The 25,036-nt window shown below is 40.3% G+C and overlaps 1 protein-coding gene across 1 annotated transcript; it reads left to right on the top strand.

Moving 5' to 3' along the window:
- The first annotated feature begins 10,521 nt into the window (after nucleotides 1-10,521).
- LOC121528557 (serum amyloid P-component-like) lies at nucleotides 10,522-15,510 on the top strand. The gene is made up of 2 exons (XM_041816066.1): nucleotides 10,522-10,579; nucleotides 14,882-15,510. The coding sequence occupies exons 1-2, from the start codon at nucleotides 10,522-10,524 to the stop codon at nucleotides 15,508-15,510; spliced, it is 687 nt and encodes a 228-aa protein (XP_041672000.1).
- The last annotated feature ends 9,526 nt before the right edge of the window (nucleotides 15,511-25,036 follow it).

Raw genomic sequence — 25,036 nt, forward strand, 5'->3', positions numbered from 1 at the left:
GAGGTGCGCACGGGGGCTGAGAGAGTGACTGCAGGTGGTCGGAAAGGGTGGAGCCTTGGGTGCTGAGGCCTTGCAGGGACTTCATGATTCCGGTGAGCATGCCTTCGTGTTGTCCTAGGCGTTGTCCTTGTTGTGTGATGGCTGTCTTGATGGGGTCCAGATCCACTGGGTCCATGGTTTGGCCAGAGTTTACTGTTGTGTGCGTGCGTGGTGGATGAACCCAGATGCGGAGTCGGGAGCAGTTTTAAGAGATTTATTATGCACAGGAAAAAGGGGGGGAATCCAAGTGTCTGGAGAGTGAGGGGAAATCTTCGTGGGTGAGAGTGCTGGAGCCGAGCTGCTGGTGAGCGGTGAGTGAGGCACTGGAAAAGAGGAGAGACACGTTAGTAAAAAAGGCCACAGGTAAGTACTGGAGTTAATCAAAGAATCACGAGAATACTGAGCCGAGCGCTGGAGCTTTACCACGGGGAGTAAAGAGCGAAACTCTGGCACTGCAGAGAGTTTCCAGGTGTCTCTTGAAGGTGAGTAGTGCTGAGTGATTAACCGCAGGTGTGAGTACTCTCCGCAGCGCCGTGGGGGGATGGTGAACCTCAGGGAAAGCAGTGACAAGTTACCAGCAACAAGGCCGGTTCCCGGAAACCGGAAGTACATAAAAATAAAATGAACTTTCCAAGTAACCATGACAGTGATTGTGCCAACACTAGCGGTTGGGGGACAGAAGGATGACCTTATCATCGGCAGGAACCTGATGAGGTACCTTGCTCAGTGCCTGAAGTTGGAGAGAGGCTTGCTTGACTCTGGATCTGCTACTCCAAGCCATGACAATAAAACAGAGAAATACCTCCTGAGTCTGATGTCTGAGGTGTCAGATGAGTCAGCAGACACTGCTGGCAGTGAAGCTGAAGAGAGCTATCACATTGGACCCAATGACTGAGCACCTTGTCTGGGGAAAGCTGCAACAAGTGAATGTGTCGACCGCATGCTGCATTGCACTGTTGGAGCCTATGAGTTCCAGAGCCAGGCCAAGATCAGTCATTGTGGGGCGAACTGTGGCAGTGCTGAGAGAAGATGGCTGGTTGCCTCTGAAATATAAATCCATCTGATAAATCTGTGACACAGAGGCAGAATGCTAAATTAGCCGATGTGTTTTCCTGTGCGGCGGTGGAGAATTTTGGGGGTACTGGGGACACATTTGGCAGTCAGTCCAACATACAGCAAAACGTCCAGCTGTCGCCGTTCAGTTCAGGCCACCGCTGTGAGGCCTAAAGTTTAACTACTGATGTTTCCAGTCTACTTGATCACCCTTCACCTGAGAAATCCAGTAATCCAACTGATCCCCTACATACAGTGTTGAATGACCTAAGGTTGTCTGACATAAACATTGACTCCTGTGAAGTGTCGTTTGCCTGCAAAGAGAGATGAGCAACCTCATCACTGAGTTCAAGTCCATCTTCTCCAGAGCCAAGCTGGGCTGCGGCAAGGTTTCAGGATATGTCCATCGCATACGTGTTGTTGATGACAAACCTTTTTGACTGCCTTGAAGGTGGGTGCCACCCACACAGTATGAGAAGCTCAGGCAAGTGTTGGATAAGATGGAGGAGCAAGAAATCATAAGGAAATCCAGCAGTGAGTTTGCATCGCCCTTGGTGCTTGTTTGGAAGAAGTCGGGTGGAATACGAATCTGTAATGATTTTTGCTGGTTTGACGCTTGAACTATCAAAGATGCCCACCCTCTACCCCACCCAGCTGATGCCTTAGCAGCCTTGGGAGGCAATGCCTTTTTCTGAACCATGGACCTCACTTCCGGCTACTATAATGTGGAAGTACATGAAAGTGACCGCAAGTACACTACTTTTACCTCACCCTTTGGATTGTATGAATACAACTGGATGCCTCAAGGACTATGTTATAGTCAAGGGACCTTCGTGAGAATGATGCTGGGGATTTTCGGAGACCAGAACTTCCTCAATTTATTGTGTTTTCTGGATGATGTCTTAGTGTTTGCCCCCATGGAGGAGCTGCATTGGAGCGGCTGGAGATGTGTTTTTTTAGGCATTTGAGAGCTCACAACCTCAAGCTCGCTCTGAAGAAATGTCACTCCTTGCAGAGATCTGTGAGATTCTGGGGGCATGTTGTCAGTGCTGAGGGTATAAGATCTGACCTAGATAAGGGTGCTACCATCACTTCCTTGACAGAAGACAATCTTATAGAGCAGGGCACCAATACTCCCTCTCAGAAAAAGATCGTTGTTCCTCGGTATGGTAGTTTTCTACCAGCAGTTCATCAAAGGCTGTTCCTCGTTAGCTAAACATCTGTTCAGACTTACAACAGGAAACTGGAGTTCACATGGAGCAGGGAGGAAGCGTCAACCAGCCCAGAGGAAATTGTGGGCTGCTGTTTGGACGGATGAGTGCAGGCTGGCTTTTCAAAAGCTGAAGTTACCTTTGTTGGAACAAGTTACTTTGGCCAGCCCTTTCTGCTATCGGTGGACATTTCATGTGATGGTCTCGGTGCTGTGCTGTCGCAGGTTCTTGCTGGTGGGTCAACGGCCAATCACTTTTGCAAGTAAATCGCTCAGCTATGTTCAGTCCAGGTATCCTGCACACAGGCTCGAGTTTTTCGCCTTGACGTGGGCAAACTTTAATAGCTCTAGGAACTACATGATGCCAGATCCACCCAGCCTGTTTGATGGCCATGTCTTGCCCATGTATTTGACACACAAGAACATCAGTGGGTCCACTGATTTCCTTTCCGATCAGATACCAAGTAAAATTCAGGCTGGTATCACCGATACTGATCTGATACTTGCCATGAATGCTTAATCTTACTTAGATTCAACTATGTATGTAGACTCTCAAAATAGCCTACACTAAAACGAATAGGGATGTCCCGATCAGATTTTTTCACTTAAGATACGATACCGATATTTCAGCCTTGAGTATCGGGCGATACCGATATCGGCCGATACAATGTCAGCATGAATCATACATACTTTTATGACTTATTTTGTCGTATGGAATGTTAGAAAAGGCTTGATCAAGTGATATTACTCAGAGAACAAGTCAGCAACAGTAGGTACGAGAAAAACTGACCCATTTATTATTAACCAATGGGTTACATAAATTTTGGCCTTGAACATAAGCACATTCTACAATTTAATAGAATAAATCAAAAATAAATTAGACAAGCCTGTCTATACTGTGTTTCTTTCTGTGAGCATGAATGTGTGGGGACAGGGTGTAAAAAGCCAAAATGCTTATCTTCTTAAAAAAGAATCTCCCGTCATGCTCAGACTGCAGAAAGTGGAGATGGAGGAGTAGGAAGGGTTTTGTTAGGAATTTAGTTAACTGACTGATTATTATTTGTTTTCTGCTCTTGTTATTAGAGTGAGATGTTTATTTTGTAATTGGAGCTGTGGACTCTTAACTTTTAGCAGTTGGACAATATTGTGGATTTTTTTTCCCCCTGCTCTCAGTTGTTCCCACCATATACTGCCAGTAAAAAATAACTGAGGTAAACTTCATTTGTTATTTTGCACTTTAAAAGTATAATTTGTTTTTACTGGATTTATTGAGGTCATTTTTCAGGCTTGTCTAATTTATTTTTAATGTATTTTATTCAATTGTAGAATATGCTTATGTTTAAGGTCAAAATTTATGTAACCCATTGGTTAAAAATAGGCTCGAGGTTCAATCAAGCATTTAAACCCGACATTACTCACCACTGACAGGGGCTCGTCATCGATCTTTTCTGTTATAGCTAATGCCTCGGCAGTCGGTTGTTTGAAGGAGCCAGAGCCTTGTTGTTTCTTCGTGGTCTTGTGAAAATCCTCATGCTGTTTTTGGTGATGCTTCTTCAAATGCCCGATGAGGTTGGTCGTATTAAACTTCCCCGGTTCTTTGCCACCATGGGGAACTTGTGCATGACAAGTTTTGCACTCAACGAGAAAATACTGTGACACGGCCGACATCACTCCTACTTCTTGCTACTGTGTTAGCGGTTAGCACCAGTTAGCACTCAAGCATGCTGTTGTTGTGATCACATGGGCTCTACATGCTGGATCCTGTGGTGCTGCTGGATAGAAGTGCTGAAGCGGAGTCTGGAATGGACTGCTTGTATCGGAGTGCTTAAATCGGAGATTTTAGATGTAATCCGATATAATCCGATAGTCAAATATCTGATCGGGACACCTCTAAAAACTAAAGAGTTAATAGTTTTCATAGACTTGCTATTTTATATAAAAAGCTATGTGACTCATTGAAATTACCAGTAAAATACGTAATTTAATGAAAATAAAATAACTGTCATAATAATTGCATAAGTTTGTCACTACCTACATTTTAAATTTTATTAAATTCAATTAACCATCAGTCAAAAGAAATGCGACTGAAAATAATTCAACAGAAATATTTTAAAGATACAATGTTTTTATCTATCTTATTTATAAAATGTTTTTCAGTTACATTTTTGTTCTATTGCATGTATTATGTTTTAGTAACACCTACCCTATGTAATCCCCTTTAAATGTTTTACTTTACAGGTAACCTTACCTGACTAAATCTAGGCTTACTGAATGGATGTGAGGTGACCTCAGGGACATACAGTAGAATTTTACTCCAAGCTGAACTCATGCAGCTGTTTATTTCAGCATTTATTTCATTACTAATTTAATAACCATATTTATTAATGAACATTTGAATAGAATAGGATTCCATAGTTTAAGAATGCAGGGAACTCCCATTGTTTGACCATTAAAACCCAAGTCTAATAGACAGATGTATATCACTTTCCCAAAATTCAGGGACAGTGCTACACATTGCCAACAGCTCCTTATGTTCTCTATCTGTACCTGGATCTGCCGGCAGCACCAAAGGACTGAGAGTGATGTCTGTCTCGCCCTAGCAGCACCTATCTCTCTCCTCTCCTGCTCTCTGGATCGCCTCATCATTTTCTGTTTTATGGTTGATTCTCAGATGTTTAACGGGGTTTGTGTTTAACCAGTTAGACTCTGTGCCAGACCAGATCCAGGATCCTTATCCGTTCTGAATCAGTCCCACCGTGCAAGTGGACTCTGATGCAGATTTGGGTCTTATCTGGACTTTATGACGCCTCCTTCCCGGATCCAGTGCCTAGTCTGTTTGCTATGTGGGTAGTGTCTGCCTGCAGCACCAAAGGACTCCGACAGTGACGTCTGTCCTGCCCTAGCAGCACCTGTCTCTCTTTTACGTTTTATATTAATTGATAATTTTATCAACATTTCCAGCCATGGAGTAGGGCTGTCACGATATCAGATTTTTACTTCATGATTATCGTGGGCAAAAAATGTAATGATAACGATATTATCATGATATCAATAAAAATGTAAATAATAATGGGACAACTAATCAAATTTATTTTCAACTTTATTTATGTTGTGTTCTCTCTTTTGGCAGATGAATTACACTCAAAATACCTGTCTAAGGAGTTACTGCAGCTGCTGTGTCATTGTGGAGGGTCATAGTTCTTAAAAAATGCAAAAATATTAATAGTAAGGTTTTTATTAATTCTGTAGCATGTGCTTTTAAGATTTTTAAAGTAAAAAATAAATATCTGATTTGGGTTTTTTTCAGTTTGGCAACAAGAATGAAATTTCCATGTTGTGATCAGCAGGGTCAATCTGTTTATCAAAATACAATATAGTTCTTTTTACATTCATCAGTAATCAGAGATAATGTACTTCTACCAGAGTTACAGATTCAGGGCTTTTGAGAAAACATTAGGGGCATAGACCCCACAAGCCCCCCATGGCTCCACCTCTGACTGATAAACTTGTCCACCACACAAGATTTACACATCATATCAGCACAGTGTCAGAAACATAGGGTTATAAACAGATACGGAAATAATTAATTACAGACATACTGCAAGAGCACCTGCAGCAGTTTTTAATGAGACTTTTCCTGTTAGCTCTACTAAAAGAATCAAGTTAGAGAGCTGCAGTGGGATCAGGTATTACTTTAATTTTTACTTGCACTAAAACTGTTTAAGTTAGTAAACAGGGCACGGGAGTCTTTAAATGCACACAGAAGCTTTAACGCTCCGCATAGCGCTGCAGACATACAGTATAAGCGTCTCCACTGCTCTGATGCGCCTCATGACACACAGGAAGGGACTCCAAACGCTTTTCATATAGCGTTTAATTTACGGACAAGGACAGGAACAGAGAGGGGCAAACAGAGTAAAAACGAACTCTCAGAGAGAAATGACGGAGCGCTGCGCTTTTTGACACTCACAAACAATGATCAGGAAAATAATTCCACCTACGGCCTAAAAAACAAAGAATGTAGTCGGTAAATATCACCCTGATGTTACTCTTATCAATATTGTCCAGTTAAATTAGTCCAGGCTGTCAGCTGCCGATGTTTTTGGAGTGTTGTAGCTGACGAGGATGTGAGTGCTTTCTTTTGTGCTTCATTCAGGGAGAAAACTTGGTTTAGAACAGTGAAAAAAACCTTATTTGTCAAGGGCAGTGCTTAAGTGAACGCAATATTATAATTTCTTAATCTGAACGCAGCTTCTGTCATTCAGTGTTTTACGTGGATGGTCAGACTTTAGGAGGAATTGGACGCGCATGCTGTGGGTGCAGGTGGGAGGGAGGGATGACACACACCAGCAGGTGTTAATGATCATGAAATCAGGAGGAATGGGCAGGTAGGGTGTTAGCTGTCCGATGCAGGACTCTATCTCTACATCCTGTCCGTTAAGAGCCGTGTGAACGAGGAAAAGAAAACGTGTTTTCTCTAAACTTCTTGCTGGCCTCCCGGCGTGCACAAGGGGGTGCAAAGGTTAGAGGAGAGCAGGAGTTGATGATGTGTTACATTGATGGACCTATTAAAAATGTTCAGGGCTTGTGTCGGCACTGCAGTAGCACTGCATCATTTACACGATATTATCTTATACACATTTTTAACATGATATTGAAATTTTATTTTTTAATACCACAATTATCGTCAATACCGGTATACCACAACAGCCCTACCTTGGAGTTAAAGTAGAAGTAGTCATGAAAAGTATTTGTGTGTTGTCAGCGTGATTTTAGATCAAATTTCTGCTCTTAGTTTGAACAGATGAGCTATTTTCAACAAGAGCTCTGAATGAATCCATTAAATGACCTGATTGATCAAAATTAGATCTGGATTAGATAAACCACTTTATTAAGGGATCCATATTAGATCTGGGCCAGATCAGCTCCTTCACTAACAGATCCAAATCGGATCTGAACCAGATGAGCTGCTTCGTGAATGGCATTGGATCCAAACCGGATGATTTGTTCATGAGCAGATCCAGACCAGATATGTCACTTCATGATTGGATCCAGTTAGGCTCTGTGCCGGACCAGATCCAGGATCCTTTTATATTCCGGATCAGTTGCGTCATGCAAGTGGACTTTGATGTGGATTCATTTTCCGGATCCATTCCAGACTTTATGACGCCTCAGCCCCGGATCCAGGGCAGAGTCTGTTTGCTATGTGGGTAGTGTCTGCCTGCAGCACCAGAGGACTCTGAAAGTGACGTCTGTCCCGCCCTAGCAGCACCTGTCTCTCTCCTCTCCTGCTCTCTAGATCACCTCATCATATTCTGTTTTATGGTTGATTCTCAGATGTTTACCGGGGTTTGTGGTGTTGCCACATTACTTAACTGTCTTCCCAAACACATCACGTGACGCATCGTTGCTGTGTGTGGAGCTGAAATAGCTCCACACATGACCCTGTTTATGCTCAACCATGGCTGCTAACTGGACTGAGTAAGCAGTAGCGCGCTGTGAACCTGTGATGCTCTTACAGAACCATATTACGCATGACAGGCGGAAGAAGAAGTAGTTCCTACCAACTGGGAATCATTACGGTAAGTTCATGCTTTCCACTTTATTCCTGTTAATGGTTAACTATACATTTGCCCACATTTATTAAAATATCAATATTTTTATACGAGAATCAATTCTAGGACATAAATCTCTGGTATCAGAGGATCAATATTTCAGTATCCATCCGCACATCATTAATGAAACCCAGTTTTAATGTCATGTGATCTCTCTGTCACATGCTGGTAAGGTTACAGCTGTAGTTTGAGTGAATGTTGGTATTTGTTCCTATGTTAAAAACCTCAAAGTAAAGAGATTTAACCTCAGTTTAACACTGTCAGAACAAAGTTTAAAGCACATTTAAGGCTAGGAGAGTTTATTTATGGGGAAATATTCATACACCAAGTATTTTAAAGTGGTTTAGAGAGTTAAAAATATAACATTTCTAACATCCTAAGTAATAAAAACTTAACACTGGAACAGAAATATAAAAAAACACAAAAATATAAGATAAAAGAAATTTAAAATGCAATATTAAGCAAGTATGGAAGCCCTAAAAGAACATTTTGAGAGTGCTTTTATGCTCAAAAATGCCTCCTTGTATTAAGATTTTCTCTGTTGGTGTGGAAAGTGTCTGCTTGCCCACGCTCCCTTAGCTGCTTGCTCTCACATCTCCTATGCTCGTGGTCAAGCATGGTAAATACAATCCTAGTTTCAAAAAAGTTGGGACGCTGTGTTTTAAATGTAAATTAAAACAGAATGCAATGATTTGAAAATCTCATAAACACATATTTTATCAACAATAGATCAGAAACAACGTATCAGATGTTGAAACTGACACATTTGAGAATTTCATGAAAAATATTAACTCATTTTGAATTTGATGACAGCAGCATATCTCAAAAAAGTAAGAACAGGACAAAAAAGGCTGGAAGAGAAAGTCGTACAAATGAAAAAGAACTGGAGGAGCATTTTGGGCTAACTGGAAACAGGTCAGTAACATGACTGGGTATTACGCCACTGTCTTCTCTCGGCCAAAGCTCATTTAAAATGGACTGAGGTGAAATGGAAAACTGTTCTGTGGTCAGTGAATCAAAATTTGGATTATTTTTGGAGATCCATCCCGCTTTTTATCAGCTCACAGTTCAAAAGCCTGCATCTCTGATGGTACAGGGTTGCATTGGTGTCTGTGGCGTGGGGAGCTCACACATCTCTCAATGATGGAAAGTATGTAGAGGTTTTAGAGTGACGTATGCTCCCATCCAGACATCGTCTCATTCAGGGAAGGCTTGACTATTTCATGAAGACAATGCTAAACCACATACCACATCCATCACAACAGCATGGCTTCACAGGAGAAGAATCCGGGTGCTGAACTGGCCCTCCTTCAGTCCAGAACTTTCACTAATAGAAAATATTTGGAGCACCATAAAAGGAAAAATCTGGCAAAGAACCCAGGACTGTTGATCAACTACAATTCTATATCAGACAAGAGTGGGACAACATTCCTCTCCCAGCACTCCAGCAACTGGCAAAAAGATGTTTTCAGACTGTCGTTAAAAGAAGAGGAGATGCTACACAATGGTAAATAAATAAATTTATATAATTATATATTGGATAGAACTAAATTTTGTTTTTTTTTCTTATTCATTTTATCAGCATTTCCAACTACTAGTTTTGAACAGATGAGCTATTTTGAACAACAGCTCTGAATGGATCCATTAAATGACCTGATTGATCAAAATTAGATCTGGATTAGATAAGCCACTTTATTAAGGGATCCATCTGGGCCAGATGGGCTCCTTCATGAACAGATACAAATCAGATCCGGACCGGATGAGCTGCTTCGTGAATGGATAGGAATCCAGACTGGATGTGTCACTTCATGAGTGGATCCGGTTAGGCTCTGTGCCGGACCGATTCCAGGATCCTTATCCTTTCCAGGATCAGTTGCACTGTGCAAGACATTCCGGACATTATGAGGCCTCCGCCCCGGATCCAGGGCACAGTCTGTGAGCTATGTGGATAGTGTCTGCCTGCAGCAATCAGATTCTGTTTTTCCTGACAGTTTGATGGTTAACTATACATTTTCCTGACGCCCAACTTTTTTTGTATTGATATTGTGGTTTAACAAGTATTCATGTCCATCTTGCACAACTCAGTAGCTCTTTCTGTGTCTGCTCACCTGGGGCCTTATTAGAGCTTTTGGATTATTTCATGGAGAGGAGGGTGGTGACACAAGTTTGGCTTAATAGGCCTCCTGAAGATTTTTACTAAGCTTTATTCAAATTATTTGCTGCAAAAATAAAAGATATTCACAAAACATCCATTATATTTTAAAAATCTGGTTGGGACATGTCTTTGTTATGTGTTTGTGGTGCTCAGATGAAAGTAAAGGGGGGCTTCAGCCCCTTAAAAGGGTTTTAAATTGCCTACGTGTTGCACAAATCAGCCAGGATCCAGCAGTTATACACAAACTTTCAATACACAAACACCCCACCATGAGTCAACTTTAGTGTTTGGCTCTAATTAGTGGATCAGTAATGGAGTCATGGAGAATAAACTTTACTGCAATTGGCCAGAGTGTCATCCACCCCTCTTTAAAACTCCATAAATATCAGAAGGAGGAAATAAGGGCACATTTCAGTTTCAGATTTGTTTGGCATTCCAGACCAGAGACGATGAAACTTCTGCTGATCTTCCTGGCCTCGCTCTGTGTGGGACACGCTGTGGAACAAGGTGAGAGCATGACACGCTGCAGGTATCCAGTGAGGTGTTTATTATTGTCTGTAATGTCTGTGATTATCAGAAATAAATGTTAACCAGACCAGGAAGGGCCCCTGTATAGCATGAGCCTTCACTGGGCTCCCTTCTTGCAAAATTTTCAAATTCCTTGTCCTTAATGATGTCAAATATTAAAATAAACATACAGTTTCTTTAAATAATACCTTTTTTTATTTATAATGAATCATCTTCATTTTATTCAATGTCTTTTGTTTAACCTTAGCAAAATTACTGATAATGTCAGCTTTACAGTGCCTTTAAAAGTATTCACCCCCTTGCATGTTTTACCTTTTTATTGACTTACAAAACAATAATTGTCAATATAATTTAGGTCTTTATTACCAAAAAAAAAAAAAAAATCACAAAAAACAACTTTTTAATTTCAAAGTGAAAACAGATTTCTACAAAGGACTGTCAATTTAATAAAAATATGTGACATAATATAAGTGACTGGATAAATATTCAACCCCTTTAAAGAGTCTGACCTTATTCAACAGAGGTCCAGCCAGTTGGTGCAAGTAGTTTGTGATACTATCATAAACTATCATAAACTTGTAATGATTCCCAGTTGATAGGAACTACTTCTTCTTCCGCCTGTCAGTAACATGCATAATACGGCTCTGTAAGAGCATCACAGGCTCACAGCGCGCTACTGCTCACTCAGTCTACTTAGCAGCCATGGCCAAAAATAAACGGGGTCATGTGTGGAGCTGAAGCTCCACACACAGCAACGATGCGTCATGTGATGTCTGTGGGAAGACAGTTAAGTATTGTGGCAACACCACAAACCCCGTTAAACATCTGAGAATCAACTATAAAACAGAATATGATGAGGTGATCTAGAGAGCAGGAGAGGAGAGAGACAGGTGCTGCTAGGACGGGACAGACGTCACTTTCAGAGTCCTTTGGTGCTGCAGACAGACACTACCCTCATAGCAAACAGACACTGCCCTGGATCCAGGGTGGAGGTGTCATAAAGTCTGGAATGGATCCGGAAAACGAATCCGCATCAGATTCCACTTGCTCGGCACAACTGCTCCGGAAAGGATTAGGATCCTGGATCCGGTCCGGCACAGAGCCTAACCGGATCCACTCATGAAGTGACACATCTGGTCTGGATCCGCTCATGAACCAATCATCCGGTCTGGATCTGACTTGTATCTGTTCATGAGGAAGCTCATCTGGCCAAAATGGATCCCTTAATAAAGTGGCTTATTTAATCCAGATCTAATATAATCAGGTCATTTAATGGATCCATTCCAGAGCTGTTGTTCAAAAACTCATCTGTTTAAAACTAAGAGCAGAAAGTTGATCCAAAATCACGCAAAAAACACACAAATGCTTTTTATGACTACAACTACTTTTACTCCATAGTTGGAAATGTTGATAAAATTTTTAATTGAAGCAAAAAAAAAAAAAATCTAGTTATATCCACCCTATAATTATTATTAATTAAATTTTTTGAAAGTTATGCAACAGGCAAATTGAACTTTTTTTTTTTTTTTATTTTTTAAATCTCTAATTATTTGACAGCCCCAGCATTAAACTAGGAAGGTGACAGCCATATACCATTGGTTTCATATTATTTTGAAATTTGGCCCCAAAAAATTAAAAACTATACTCACAGCAGCTTATTATCTTTATTGTCCCATGAAAGGAAATGGTATTATGCAATTACAAGTTGTGAATTGTTCAACATTTTCAGTCAGAAGATTTGTAACAGTGAGACCTTAACAAGTAGTTTTAATGCAGATTCAAACAGAACTGCACACTCTTTTGCACAAGAGAATGAATAAAAAACTGTGAATTAATAACTACCAAAGAATTACTCAAATGTGCAAACTAAATATTTTAAAACATTTAAGAAGTTTCCGATACCTGGTTTCCAAAACAGTTAATGGGACATAACAGTCTGATCGTCAGGGATGAGATACTGACAGTGGGCCACCTCCTTGAGGTTCCCCAGTCCCCAGTGAATTGCATGCCTTTGTCATCAGTAGCAGAACAGGAGACATGATTCTTTCGCACAGTATCTATAATCACACAAGCAGATATTCATGTAAATCAAAAAACAACTACAGAAAAATAACATTTTGCAGCAGCATTTTTAACTGATCCTGCAACTTAACCAGGGCTTTCACCATACTTCATTAAAATGATTATATTGCAATTACTATAGAGTGGTGGAGAAAAAAAATATGTAGGATGACAGAGGCGAAGGTTGGGTATGTTTGGGTTCCCTGGTCACTCTAACCAAAAGGTCTCAATTCGCTGCTGCTATTGAATCTAACAGGCATGTAACATGATCTTGTCCATTAGCAGGAGAGAAGGCTTTGATTATGGACAGAGAGGGACACGAGCAAAGAAAAGGGACTTAATATTCACTAAGAGAAAAGTCAGACAACTTTAAAAAAAGTTTTCCTCCATTGAACTGATCTACAATGACTAAAGCTGCTTCAGCTGAGAGCAGCTTGTTTCATAGCGGTATAAACTAGGACCCGGACATGTCATGTGACTATCTGTATCAGCAAGTCAAACTGCTGACATGTGTCAACATCAGTTTTGACATATGGCCAATACATACACCATTTCACTACAGCTCTAACCTGACTCATTGCAATTGCATTTATTTTTCATTACTATTTCTTACTGGTGAATTTGTAAAGAAAATACTTCTGTTCTGCTGTATAAATAATCATTTCTTTTTTATTATGTATGTTTTCCACTAGTGTTTGATAAATGCATTGGAGGGGTCAGTGCAATAAATGTCTTTTTATAATAGATCTATAGGTTGGAGACAGATGTCAGAAAGATATCAACTGATATATCCCTATCAGAATTAAACACACTTAAGTAACACACTTCATATTGGAGACTGAGAAATCATAGAAATTACAGTCACGGACAAAAGTGTTGGCACCTCTGGAATTTTTCAAAAAAAGAAAAAATAAATAAATAAATACACCGCTTCTCCCAGAAATTGTTGCAATTGCAAATGTTTTTGGTATTCACGTTTATTTCCTTCAAGTACATTGGAACAACACACAAACACACACACACAAAAAAAAAAAAAAAAAAAACAGAAGACAAAAGCCAAAATTGACATAATTTTTCACAAAACTCAAAAAATGGGTTGGACAAAATTGTTGGCACCCTCAACTTAATATTTGGTTGCACACCCTGGGGAAAAAATAACTGAAACCAGTGGGATTTTAGTGGGATCTGACCTGAAAACATGCTCTGAAACTCAGGTGGTCGTGTCAAGATCGTAACAGCTATCCTTAAACAGATTACACCGTGAGAAAGACAAGGCTTTGATGAAGCAGTGATGTTAATTTCATGTTGTTTGAGTCAGAAATGTGGCCACAGCGATGAGTTTAAAAAGTCCTCTCTTCTAGGTCTGCTCAGCAGTTACCCAAAAATATAACATTGTCACAGATGGGATAGATTTCTGGGACCCTGCCACAGTTGGCCAATTTCTGGGGAAGGCGTTGATGCTATGGCTTTGGTTCCTGGTTTAACAGAAGTGGGACAAGATTTCCTCCGTTTTAATCTGATTTTTATGTCTGTGGTGTTAGAGTTGTGGTGGCAATTGCAGTTTATTCAACAAGGTCTCTGGCTTCAAACACAGCAGCCTCCACTCCAAGGTTTCAGCACCACTGTCAACTGTCAGTGTGTTCAATCCAATTGAAATGAATGTGAAATGGCCTGAAGGCTGAGAAAAAGTGAACCAACTTTGAAGGGTCACTGTGAAGAAATGCTGAAATATATGAAGGAGCTGAATCATACTGAAATAGCTGAATTTCTTGGAAATGTTTCAGAGGTTGAATGGAGTCTATAAGTGCAAGTATAAATGAGTTTGAAAGTTTGAATAAAGGTTAGAAGATGTGTGAAATGTGGCAGTTGAATCCTTTTTGAACATTCTACCCATTCATGTTTATGGTCCTAACTCTTTTGAAAAGGGGGGAAATAGCTCTGAAAGTATACTGAACAGGTCTTAGAAAAGTCATAGCACACCTGTTCTTATTGGGCTGATGAGTTTAAAGTTTGAATGGTTTGAATTCGGTTGAATTTTGTGGCAGAAGAAGCGTGTTAAAAAAGAAGAACAAATATAAAGAATTTTGAATGCCTTCAGCAATCACAGCAATAAATTGCATGTTTTTGACTGTAGCATCAGGCTGAAACATAAGTAGGATGTTTGAGCCTCACCCACAGTGTGACAGCAGTCCTAATTTGTCATCTCTTCCTTGCTTGCAGATCTCTCAGAGAAGGTTTTTGTCTTCCCAGTGAGCAGTGCTAATTCTTATGTTAAGCCCATTGCCACTTTGGAGCAGCCCCTCACTGCTGCAACCCTGTGCATGAGGTACTTCTCTTCGCTCTCCCGAACCCAGACCCTGTTCTCCCTGGCCACCCCGGCTCACCCTAATGCCTTCCTTCTCTACAAGCCCTCTGTTGGTGTGTACCAACTGCACATCAACGATGTGTCTCTTAATGTCCCTGGGCTCCCTGATCAAACTGGTAAGTGGAACTCTGTCTGCTGGACGTGGGACTCCAACAGCGGCTTGAACACGCTGTGGGTCAACGGAAAGAGAAGTGGTCGGAAAATTCTGGGAGCCAAAGCATCCATTACCGGTGTTCCCAGCATCATTTTGGGTCAAGAGCAGGATAGCTATGGTGGAGACTTTGTCCAGGCTCAGTCCTTCGTTGGGGACATCACGGACGTCCACCTGTGGAACAGCACCATCTCTCCGTGTGAAATCAAGTTCTACATGAAAGGTAGAGCCTTCACCCCTGGAAACCTTCTGAACTGGAAAAATCTGCACTACTCCATCGCCGGCTCCGTGTACGAGGAGCAGAGTGATTTTGACAAACTGAACTGTTCTTAGTTTATCTAACAGGTATCAGGATGCAAAGTTCAACCAAACCAGTGGAGAAAATCTATCAGTCTTGAAGACCTTGTTTAGGAAATAAAGTCTTCCAGCAACTTTGATCACTAAAATCTGTCAGTGTCTTTTTTTAGCTTCCTCATGAGTGTACATTATTAGGAACAAACACTGATTCAGAGATAGCCAGGGTCAGAGGTGTTATGGTTTCAGGTTGTCCATGTTTACATCTGAGCCCGTCTTGAACACGATTTCTTCAGAACATCTGAAGAGATTGTCTTCAAACTTTGCACAAATGTGAATTTTGCCAAAGAATTCACTGATGAGATTTTGGGAGTCAAAGGTCGAGGTCATTGGGCCTCATAGTCATTCAGTGTGAAGGCATTATCCCAAGAATACTTTTAGGGGTTTTTATTCAAACTTTGCACAAATGTTCATTCTGATACCGATACCGACACTCAAGGCCGCCCATGAGGGGGAAAAGAGGAGGTTCAGGGCCCAGCCAAATCGGGGCATCATGGAGGTCTACAAAGACATTGTCCAGTATTAATCGGTGATAACCACAGTTTTTTCCTGAAAAAAAAAACACTCTTATCAAAGCAACAAAAACTATTGATGCATACATGCTGTAATGTTTTATTTTTGGAAAACAAAAATACAATGCAATACAATAACTTTATTTATCCCTGCAGGGAAATTCAGTTGTCTGGAATCTCTCTCATCTGTTTACGGTAGAATTATAAAGTCTAATTGTTGATGGTATGAAAGATTTTCTAAATCTTTCTGTCCTGCAGTGCAGGGATAGGAGCCATCCACCACCGTTGTTTCTTTGGTTGTTTAGGGAGAAATGAAGTGGATGATCCATGTTCCTCAGAATGGCCTCCACCTTCTTCAGTCTCTCCACCTCATCCTCCAATGAGTTCAGCTTGATTCTGACCACAGAGCCAGCTTTTTTCACCAGTTTGTTCAGACGCCTTGCATCCTTGTGTTTTACACTGCCTCCCCAGCAGACTGTAGCATAAAACAGAACACTTGCCACCACAGACTGATAAAACATCTGCAGCATCTTACTGCAGATGTCTGTTGATCGGAACTTCTCAGGCAAAAGAGGCGGCTCTGCCCCTTTTTGTAGATGAAGTCTATGTTTTTAGACCAGTCAAACTTATTACTCAGGTGTACACCTAAATATTTATACGATGTCACCACCTCGATGTCCACGCCACAAGTGTTCACTGGCTGAAGAGGGGGTTTGGATCCGTGGAAATCTATGATCATTTCCTTTGTCTTTGAGGTGTTGAGTAGCAGGCAGTTTTTGTGACTCCAGTCACTGAAGGCACTTATCAGATCCCTGTATTCAGCTTCTTGTCCATTTCTGATACATGCCACGATAGCAGTGTCATCCAAGTATTTCTGGATGTGGCAGGACTCAAAGAACATGATTCTCACATAAACGCCAGGTTCCTCCAGATGAGACAGGGCACGGTGAAGCACGAAGAGCATGGCATCATCCACTCCAATGTGTTCTTTGTATGCAAACTGCAGGGAATCGAGTTTGTCTTTGACCTCAAGCCTCAGTAGACGTAAAATCAGCTGCTCCAGAGTTTTCATGATGTGTGAGGGTAAGGGCAATTGGTCCGTAGTCATTTAGTTCAGCCGGACATTTTATTTTTGGTATCTGTACAATGCAGGATGTTTTCCATAGAGCAGGCACCCGTCCCAGCTGTAGACTCAGGTTGAAGATCCTGTGGAGAGGTTGACACAGTTGTGCAGCACAGTCTTTAAGCAGCCTTGGACACACACCATCTGGGCCAGCTGCCTTCCAAGAGCAAAGTCTCCCAAGCTCCAAACCCACCCCTGTCTCTGTGACAGAGAAGGGTACAGGTGCTAGAAGGAAAGTGGCTGCAGCTGTGGAGACATGTGTAGGAGACAAAGAAGGAGAAGGAGGAGCTGCAATGGAGATTTCCATATGTTGAGGAGAAGAAAGAGGAGCAGCAGTGGAACTAGGTGTGTCCACAGTGTCAAATCTGTTGAAGAACAGGTTGAGTTCATCAGCTCTTTCCACATCACCCACTACTGGTTGTCTTTTCTTTTTATTATGTCCATAGATGGTACTGATTTCTCTCCACACATCACTGATGTTGCTGTGTTGAAAATTCTTCTCTATCTTCTGTATGTATTCCAGCTTTGCCATATTCAGTCTCCTCTTCAACTCATGTTATACTTCTTTGAGCCGTTCTTTGTCACCGTCTCTAAAAGCTTTCTTTTTCTGGTTGAGGATTGCCTTTATATTGCTTGTGATCCAGGGTTTGTTACTGGGGAAACAACGACCAGTCTTTGTAGGTATGACTGTGTCTCTACAGAAGTTGATTTACTCAGTAAAACAATCAACCTGTCAGTCAATGTTTATACTGTCCTCATCTGTTTCCAGCAGCACATTCCAGTCTGTTGATTCAAAGCAGTCCCTTAGAGCTTCACTAGCTTGAGGAGTCCATCTTCTGATTTTGACTTTAGTTGCAGGCTACCTCAGCACACAAGGTTTGTAACAGGTTTGCAGATAAACCAAGTCATGATCTGACCTGCCCAGTGGTGGTAAGGCAGTAGCTCTGTAAGCTTCTTTGACATTGGCATACAGCAGGTCTAGGGTTTTGTTTTCTCTGGTAGGGCAGTTAACAAACTGTAAATCCAGTCAGGTGAGAGGAGAGGCTGACATAGTTGAAGTCTCCTGCAATTATTAAAGGTGCCTCAGGATGTTGAGTCTATATCCTAGCAACAGTATCATGCAAAACATCACACGGAACCAAATCAGTTGCCTTGGGTGGAATGTATACAAGTATTGTTATGATATGACTGAACTCCCCTGGAACATAATATAGTCGAAGGGCAACTGCCAACAGTTCAATATCTGTACAACACAACTTCTCCTTAACAGTTATGTGTGAAGAGTTACACCATCTCTGGTTAACAAATGAAGCCAGACCCCCTCCTTTCTTCTTGCCACTAGCTTTAGCATCTCTGTCTGACCTTATGAGAGTGAAGCCAGGTAGATCCACAGTTGAGTCCGAGTTGTTTTGATTCAACCAGGTTTCAGTAAAGCACAGGAGACTGCATTCATGATATGTTTTGTCAGTCTTCACCAATGTCTCCAGCTCTTCGCTTTTGTTGGGCAGAGGGTTTTAAGGGCTTAAAATTAAAAATAAAAACCCCTTAAAACCCCTTTTCTTAAAACAGAATTACCTTTTTTTGGTAAGGTTAACGGTGTAGATGGAGAAACTGAACTGAAAGTAATGTCAGAGTTTATAGCTAAGCCACATATGTCAGAATGCCAGAGAATAAAGTAGAAGAAACTGAGACAACTCTAACGGAAATTGATTATAGTGAAAAAAGGAATAGCAGAAAGAAAGTGGCAAATATGGATTAAAAGTGGCAGAAATGGGTAAAAAGTGACAAAGATGGACAGAAAATTGATTAAAAAGTGAGGAACAATTGGTCAAAAGGGCATAAAAAGACAAGATTACTGGAAAAAAGTGGCAACACAAGGTAAAATTGGTTAAGAGTAAACAAAAAAAAGGGGGTTAATAGTGGCAGAAGTGCAGTAAAAATGGGCAGAAGAAGGCAAAGGCTGGTTAAAAGCAACATAGGATGTTTAAAAACAAACAAGATAAAATGGGTCAAAAGTGGCACAAAAACTGGAAGTGGCAAAAATAGCAGCAAGAAATGGCAAAAATTCGTAAAAGTGGAAAAATGTAGCAAAAGGGCCAGCAGGAAGAAAAATGGGTTAAAAGTGACAAAATATATTTGGAAAAAAAAAAACACAAGAAAATGGGTTAAAGTAGCAAAAATGTGTCAAAATTCAGCAAAAAAAATAAGACAGCAAAAATGGGTTGAAGTAGCAAAATGAAGTGGCATAATTGGGCAAACATCAACCAATAAATGGAAAACTTGGCAAAAAGCAACATGATTGGGTTAAAACAGGCACAAAAGGGGCAAAATAGGGCTAAAAGGGTTAAATGTGCCCAAAAAATTCCACAAAAAAAAAAAGAAATGGTAAAAGAAAAAAATAGCAAAGTGGTAAAAATAGGTGAAAAGTAGCAAAGATAATGTCAACATCAGAACTGATCTACAGTTTGAAGAAGCTAAAATGGGCAAGAAGCAATAAAAACGGTTTAAAAGTGGCAAATAGAAATGGTGAAAATGGGCAACAATTAGCAAAAGGGTCAAAAATTGGCAAAATTGGTTGTATGTGGCAAAAACTTCCACAAAGGTGGAGAAATTGATTGACAACTAGCAAAAAGGGTGAAAAACGACAAAAATGGGTTAAAATTAGCAAAAGAAGTGGTAAAAATTGGTAGAAAAAGTGGTTAAATGGGTTAAAAAGTACAAAGGATAAATAATTTCATCAGAACCCAAAATCAGTTTGACACATTTTTCAGCTCTAAAACAAAGTAACTGTTAGCCAGAACCTAAGCACCAATGCTACTGATCCAACACACATACATTGACATCAACAGTACACCGCGTTCCAAATTATTACGCAAATTATATTTTTCTCTGATTTTCCTAAATAGTCGATGCAAATGACAGTCAGTGTAATTTTCAAGTCATCAACCGTTAGAGCATAATTCAAATTTTATTGAACAAACCTCCCAATAATAACTTTTTTTTTTCAAAAAAAAAAAAAAAAAACCTCAAAATTCACTGTTCCACATTATTATGCACAACAGAGTTTGAAAACATTATATTGGTTGTAAAGAAATGAAAATGGTAGTGTTGAATTTGCAGCATTAGGAGGTCATATTTACTGAAATCAAAAGCTTTTGCAACCAAAACATCTTAACAGGCCGAGTTCCATGTTAACATAGGAGCCCTTCTTTGATATCACTGATATCAATTCTTGCATCCATTGAAGTTTTGAGTTTTGTAGAGTTTCTGCTGAATTTCTGAATTTCTTCGCAGGATATCAGAATATCCTCCCATGAGTTTCTCTCCTTTTATGCCCATAGCAGCCAATGACACAGAGGGATTCTTTGCAGCATGAGACAGTGCATTGTTATGCATGAAGAGAATTTTGCTACAGAAGGCACAGTTCTTCTTTTTGTACCATGGAAGAAAGTGGTCAGTCAAAAACTCTCTATACTTTGCAGAGGTCATTTTCACACCTTCAGGGACCCTAAAGGGGTCTACCAGCTCTCTCCCTATTATTCCGCCCCATTGACATTGCCAAGAGGGTCTGGCTGCAGACCTCGATAAAATCTCTACACTAGGGCGTTTAGCCAGAGTCCTCTATGCTGGGGCGTGCAGCGTGTAAGCTGTTGTTAGCATGACTACACCGCTGTGCTTAGTTGACTTTAGCATAGCTTGACCTTAGCACCTTAGCATAGACTCCTACGCCATTAAAACCCGAGTGGTTCGGTTTAGGCATTAAAACCCGAGTGGTTAGATTTAGGGTAAGCCAGTGGGCAAGCAGCTAGAGCAGAACATTTGTTTAATTGAAAAAATAGAAAATAAGAAATAAAAAAGGAATGTTTATGACACTAAGATCCAATTTGCATAATAATGTGGAACACTGTGTAAATCCCAGTTGGGGAAGACCCATTCTCTGGTGTTTTTAGGGGTTTAGCCAATTCTATGGACAGGCTTACCTGCCAGCTCTGCTAGTTTGCAACTTGGTGAAAAACACAACCTCTAGGTACAGTCTACACCTCTATAGAGCATCAAAAAATATAAATTGTGTCACAAAAGTCAAAAATTAGTCTTTACTAGGGCTGTCAATAGATTGAACTTTTTAATCGTGATTAATCTCATTGATTCCATAGTTAACTCACGATTAATCGCAAATTAATCACACTTTTTTTGTCTGTTCTAAATGTACCTTATAGCACTATTTCTCAAGATTTAAATACCCTTATCAACACAAGTGGACAAAAATGCTTTCTTTATGCAAATGTTTGTTCATGTCAACAACCCAAAACAACAACAGATAAAGTCCAGAAAATTCTCTAGTCTGAGCTCAAAGATACTGAACGCTGCAAAAATCTGCTGAGAGCATAACATGGTAAACTCAAGCCACAACAGATGGAGATACTGAACTTAATGTAACATTACTGAATAATACCACAATATAGAGTCAAACTTTAGACTTCTAGAAGTTAACTCCTCTGTTCTCAGCAGCTGAACACAGAACAACAGATCTCATCATCACACATGGACATAAAGAAGTCAAATCTCTGCTGAGAGCTCAGCAGTAAGGCACAGACGCATCTAATGGTGTTTCACTGTTCTGATGTGAGTAAGGTGGACACATCTGCCCTGCTCAAGCGAAAAAGCAACTAATTACTTTAAAAATGTCTGCTATTATTTATCATATTTTTACTTTCAAAATAAAAAAATGTAGTCCAAATGTAGTCCAAATGTAAAATAAATGCTGACTGTAAGAAATGACTGTCATCAGTCCAGTAGATTTACTGGAATAATAATAAACACACATGTGAAGCCTCTTTTGAAAACTCATGAACACACAAAGTAAAAGAAGTCTCAATGGAGAACTCTTAAGGTGTAGTAAGGACTTAACCATCTCTTCATTCTTCAGATCATAGAAGAGCTACAGATTTGATCTAAAACCATTTTTTTCTTCCTAAATAAAGGAGACCCACAGTATAATAATGTTTTCAGCTTATATTATGATACTCTACAGAGCTCATTCACTAACCTCTGCTCTCCTGTCACACACCAGCCTCTGCTGCTGTGTCTCCTCCTCCTCATGATGCAGCTGTACATTCACCATGCATCAGACAATCTCCTATAGGGACTGCAGAGTCTTTGACAGTTTTGCAACATCTTGATTGACTGTTATTTAAATTTGGCGTTTATTCACAGTTCCAGTCGATCATTTTAGTAAGTTTCGTTTTTTCCGAATACTTTCACTTTCAAGCAGGAGCTGCGTGGGGATGAGAGCAGCAGATAAATGGACCTTTAGTCAGTGCAGCTGTGGTGCTGGTTCATGGCATATATAATAGCCCAAATAAATGAATAAATCATACTGGCCCAAAAGTGTGTCGGCACACCAGGAAATGCCCGGTGTGCCGGATAGCGAGTCCATCCCTGCTGAGTTGTTTGAGTGTCTCCATTGTAAACAAATCCAGCATGGCGAGGGGGGCGGCTCTCTGCATTAGCGGTGTGCATGGCCAGCAAGTGGTGCGGACTATATAAGACTCTACGAACTTCCTGTAACTCCGTTCAAGTCGACAGTAGGAGAAAATAACTTCAGTCTTATCTGACATGATCTGAAAGCTGAACCTGCCATACAAAAGTCTCTTCCTTTATCCATTTCTGCTCGCTTGTACAGCATACCAACGGCGCCACTTCCTGGTCTGGCAAACTACGGGATGCATCGAGGGTCATACAGAACGCGCGTGCGTTAATCGTGTGACAAAAAAATTAGCGGCATTAAAAGTAATTTGAGTTAACGCGATATTAACGCGTTAACTTTGACAGCCCTAGTCTTTACATTTGAGAAGAGATGGAAAAACTAATAAATGTAAAGTGGTGCCCACCGTTTTAATGCAATAAAATAAATCATTATCGCCTTAAAAAGGGGAAAAAAATGAACCAATGTCAATAAACCACAATGGAATGTTTCATTAGAAAAACATTTATTCTGCACTCCCGCTGTCTGATTATCAGCAATGTTTTTAACTGTATGACTGTAAATAAAAGTTCCCAAATAGGCAACAGACGGTAAAAATGGCAGAAAACATGGAGGAGCAGAGAAAAAAAGAGAACCTTTTAAGATGAACACACATTAAGCTGAAAGACAGACAAAAAGGAGAAGTACTGCTGAAGCATGAATATTAATTAACTGGTTTGAGCATCAATGTGCTTTGCATGACGATACAATAGCAGTTTCTTTTTATTTGATGAGTATACCACATACACTGGAAGACACTGGTATAATTTAGTACAAACTAGATGTATTATGTTACTCTATTTGCTTGCCTATTGGTGGTACAGAGGTAACAAATATGGCTTTATTGTCTCCTGTATGAAAATTGTCCTCATAGGAGAGTTATGAGACTTTTAAGGCTTGATCTTGTCCTTTAACATTCTGCTGGCTCTCCATCACTGCTAGGTACAAAATGTTATTGAGCTACTCTACTAGAGCAAAACACTTCAGATGGGCTTCAGCGGCTGCAAAGAAAGAGCCCAATTAAAAACGCAGTCTCTTCAATCTGTGTACAAAACCCACAATATCACTCTGTTAAAATGCTGTATCTGCACAAAGATTGGAGAGACAGGGTTGCATTGATGATCGCATGTGTGGGGGGGGGCTTTCATCTGGTCATGAACACAGTAAACACAACGGCATTTGAAGGCAATGTGTGACAGCCACAGACACATTTGGCTAAGAGTCCACAATTTATATGGATGCTCTTTAGATTTGAGGGTAGTAAGAACTAAAAATGCTGGGTAATCTTGTATAGCGTGTAAACAAAAACAGGTTTAAGAGCTATATTAAAACTTGTTAGGTTGGTTCTTGTTAAAGGAGCTGACCTACATTTCTCAAATTAAAGAGCCAGTAACAATTGAAACACTCTGAGGTTTTATTGTCCATCCAAACCATGGTATCTGTGTTAACAAAACAATTAACGTAAGAGGTTAACTTAAATTTGAACAATCAAGTATCAGTTGGTATAATTAACATAAAATGGTAAAGAAAATACAATAAAACAAAGAAACAATCCTACTTTCTTAAGGACGCATGGCTGGGAAAGTGGATGGAAATCAGAGACCTCTGCCTGTCTGTGCTGAGCTTTAATTCTGGCTGCAGGCACACCTGTTTGCCTGTCACACCTGCCAGCAATTATTACTATTACTCCTTTCAGAGCTGTATCCCTCTTGGCCACCAGATGCCGCCATTTTGACAGCATTGGAAATTCACAATAGCCAATATGAAATTTCTTGTGCTTAGTACAACAAAAAATGCAGCGAAACTGCTACACACTTTCTAAACAAGGCACGAAAAGTAAGTAAATTTGTGATTGCTAGATTATTTCTTTGAGTTTGAGTTTAGTTTATTTAACAGGACAGTGTGCAGTGTCATTAATTATTAAAAAAAAATAAAAAGATGGCTGCACCAGATTTAGCGTGATGCTATTTTCCATCTTTGTTGTAACCATGCTTCTTGGTGATAAATTTTATATCCTTGGAAAGCCTGTTTATTACCCCTTTAAATGGTGCCATATTTGTAAGGAACATGCATTTGTGGGATGAGCAGCAGAGCTGAGTATGTGGGTTGTGCCAATAAAAAATGATCCAAATCTTCTCTGCCAGTGCCAAACAGCTGATTCTGTTGCTGCTATTGACTCTTTTAAACTTCTAGCATGGGACAGTGGTCAGCAGGTGTCTGCTCTGAGAATCAGCATGCCACTTTTGACTGATCTGGATAGGGCCAAAGAAACTGGGCGAGTTCAAGCTTCTGCAAAACCAAGTTGAAGCATTATTTGGAGTGAACCCTAGTACCATCTCCAAACTG

The sequence above is a fragment of the Cheilinus undulatus genome, linkage group 20, assembly GCF_018320785.1.
Source record: "Cheilinus undulatus linkage group 20, ASM1832078v1, whole genome shotgun sequence".
NCBI lineage: Eukaryota > Metazoa > Chordata > Actinopteri > Labriformes > Labridae > Cheilinus > Cheilinus undulatus.

Excerpts from the sequence above, each read along its gene's own strand:
- LOC121528557 (XM_041816066.1), top strand. The coding sequence starts at position 10,522 with ATGAAACTTCTGCTGATCTTCCTGGCCTCGCTCTGTGTGGGACACGCT. Across the intron at positions 10,580-14,881 it reads GGGACACGCTGTGGAACAAG|ATCTCTCAGAGAAGGTTTTT; the intron begins GTGAGAGCATGA and ends CCTTGCTTGCAG.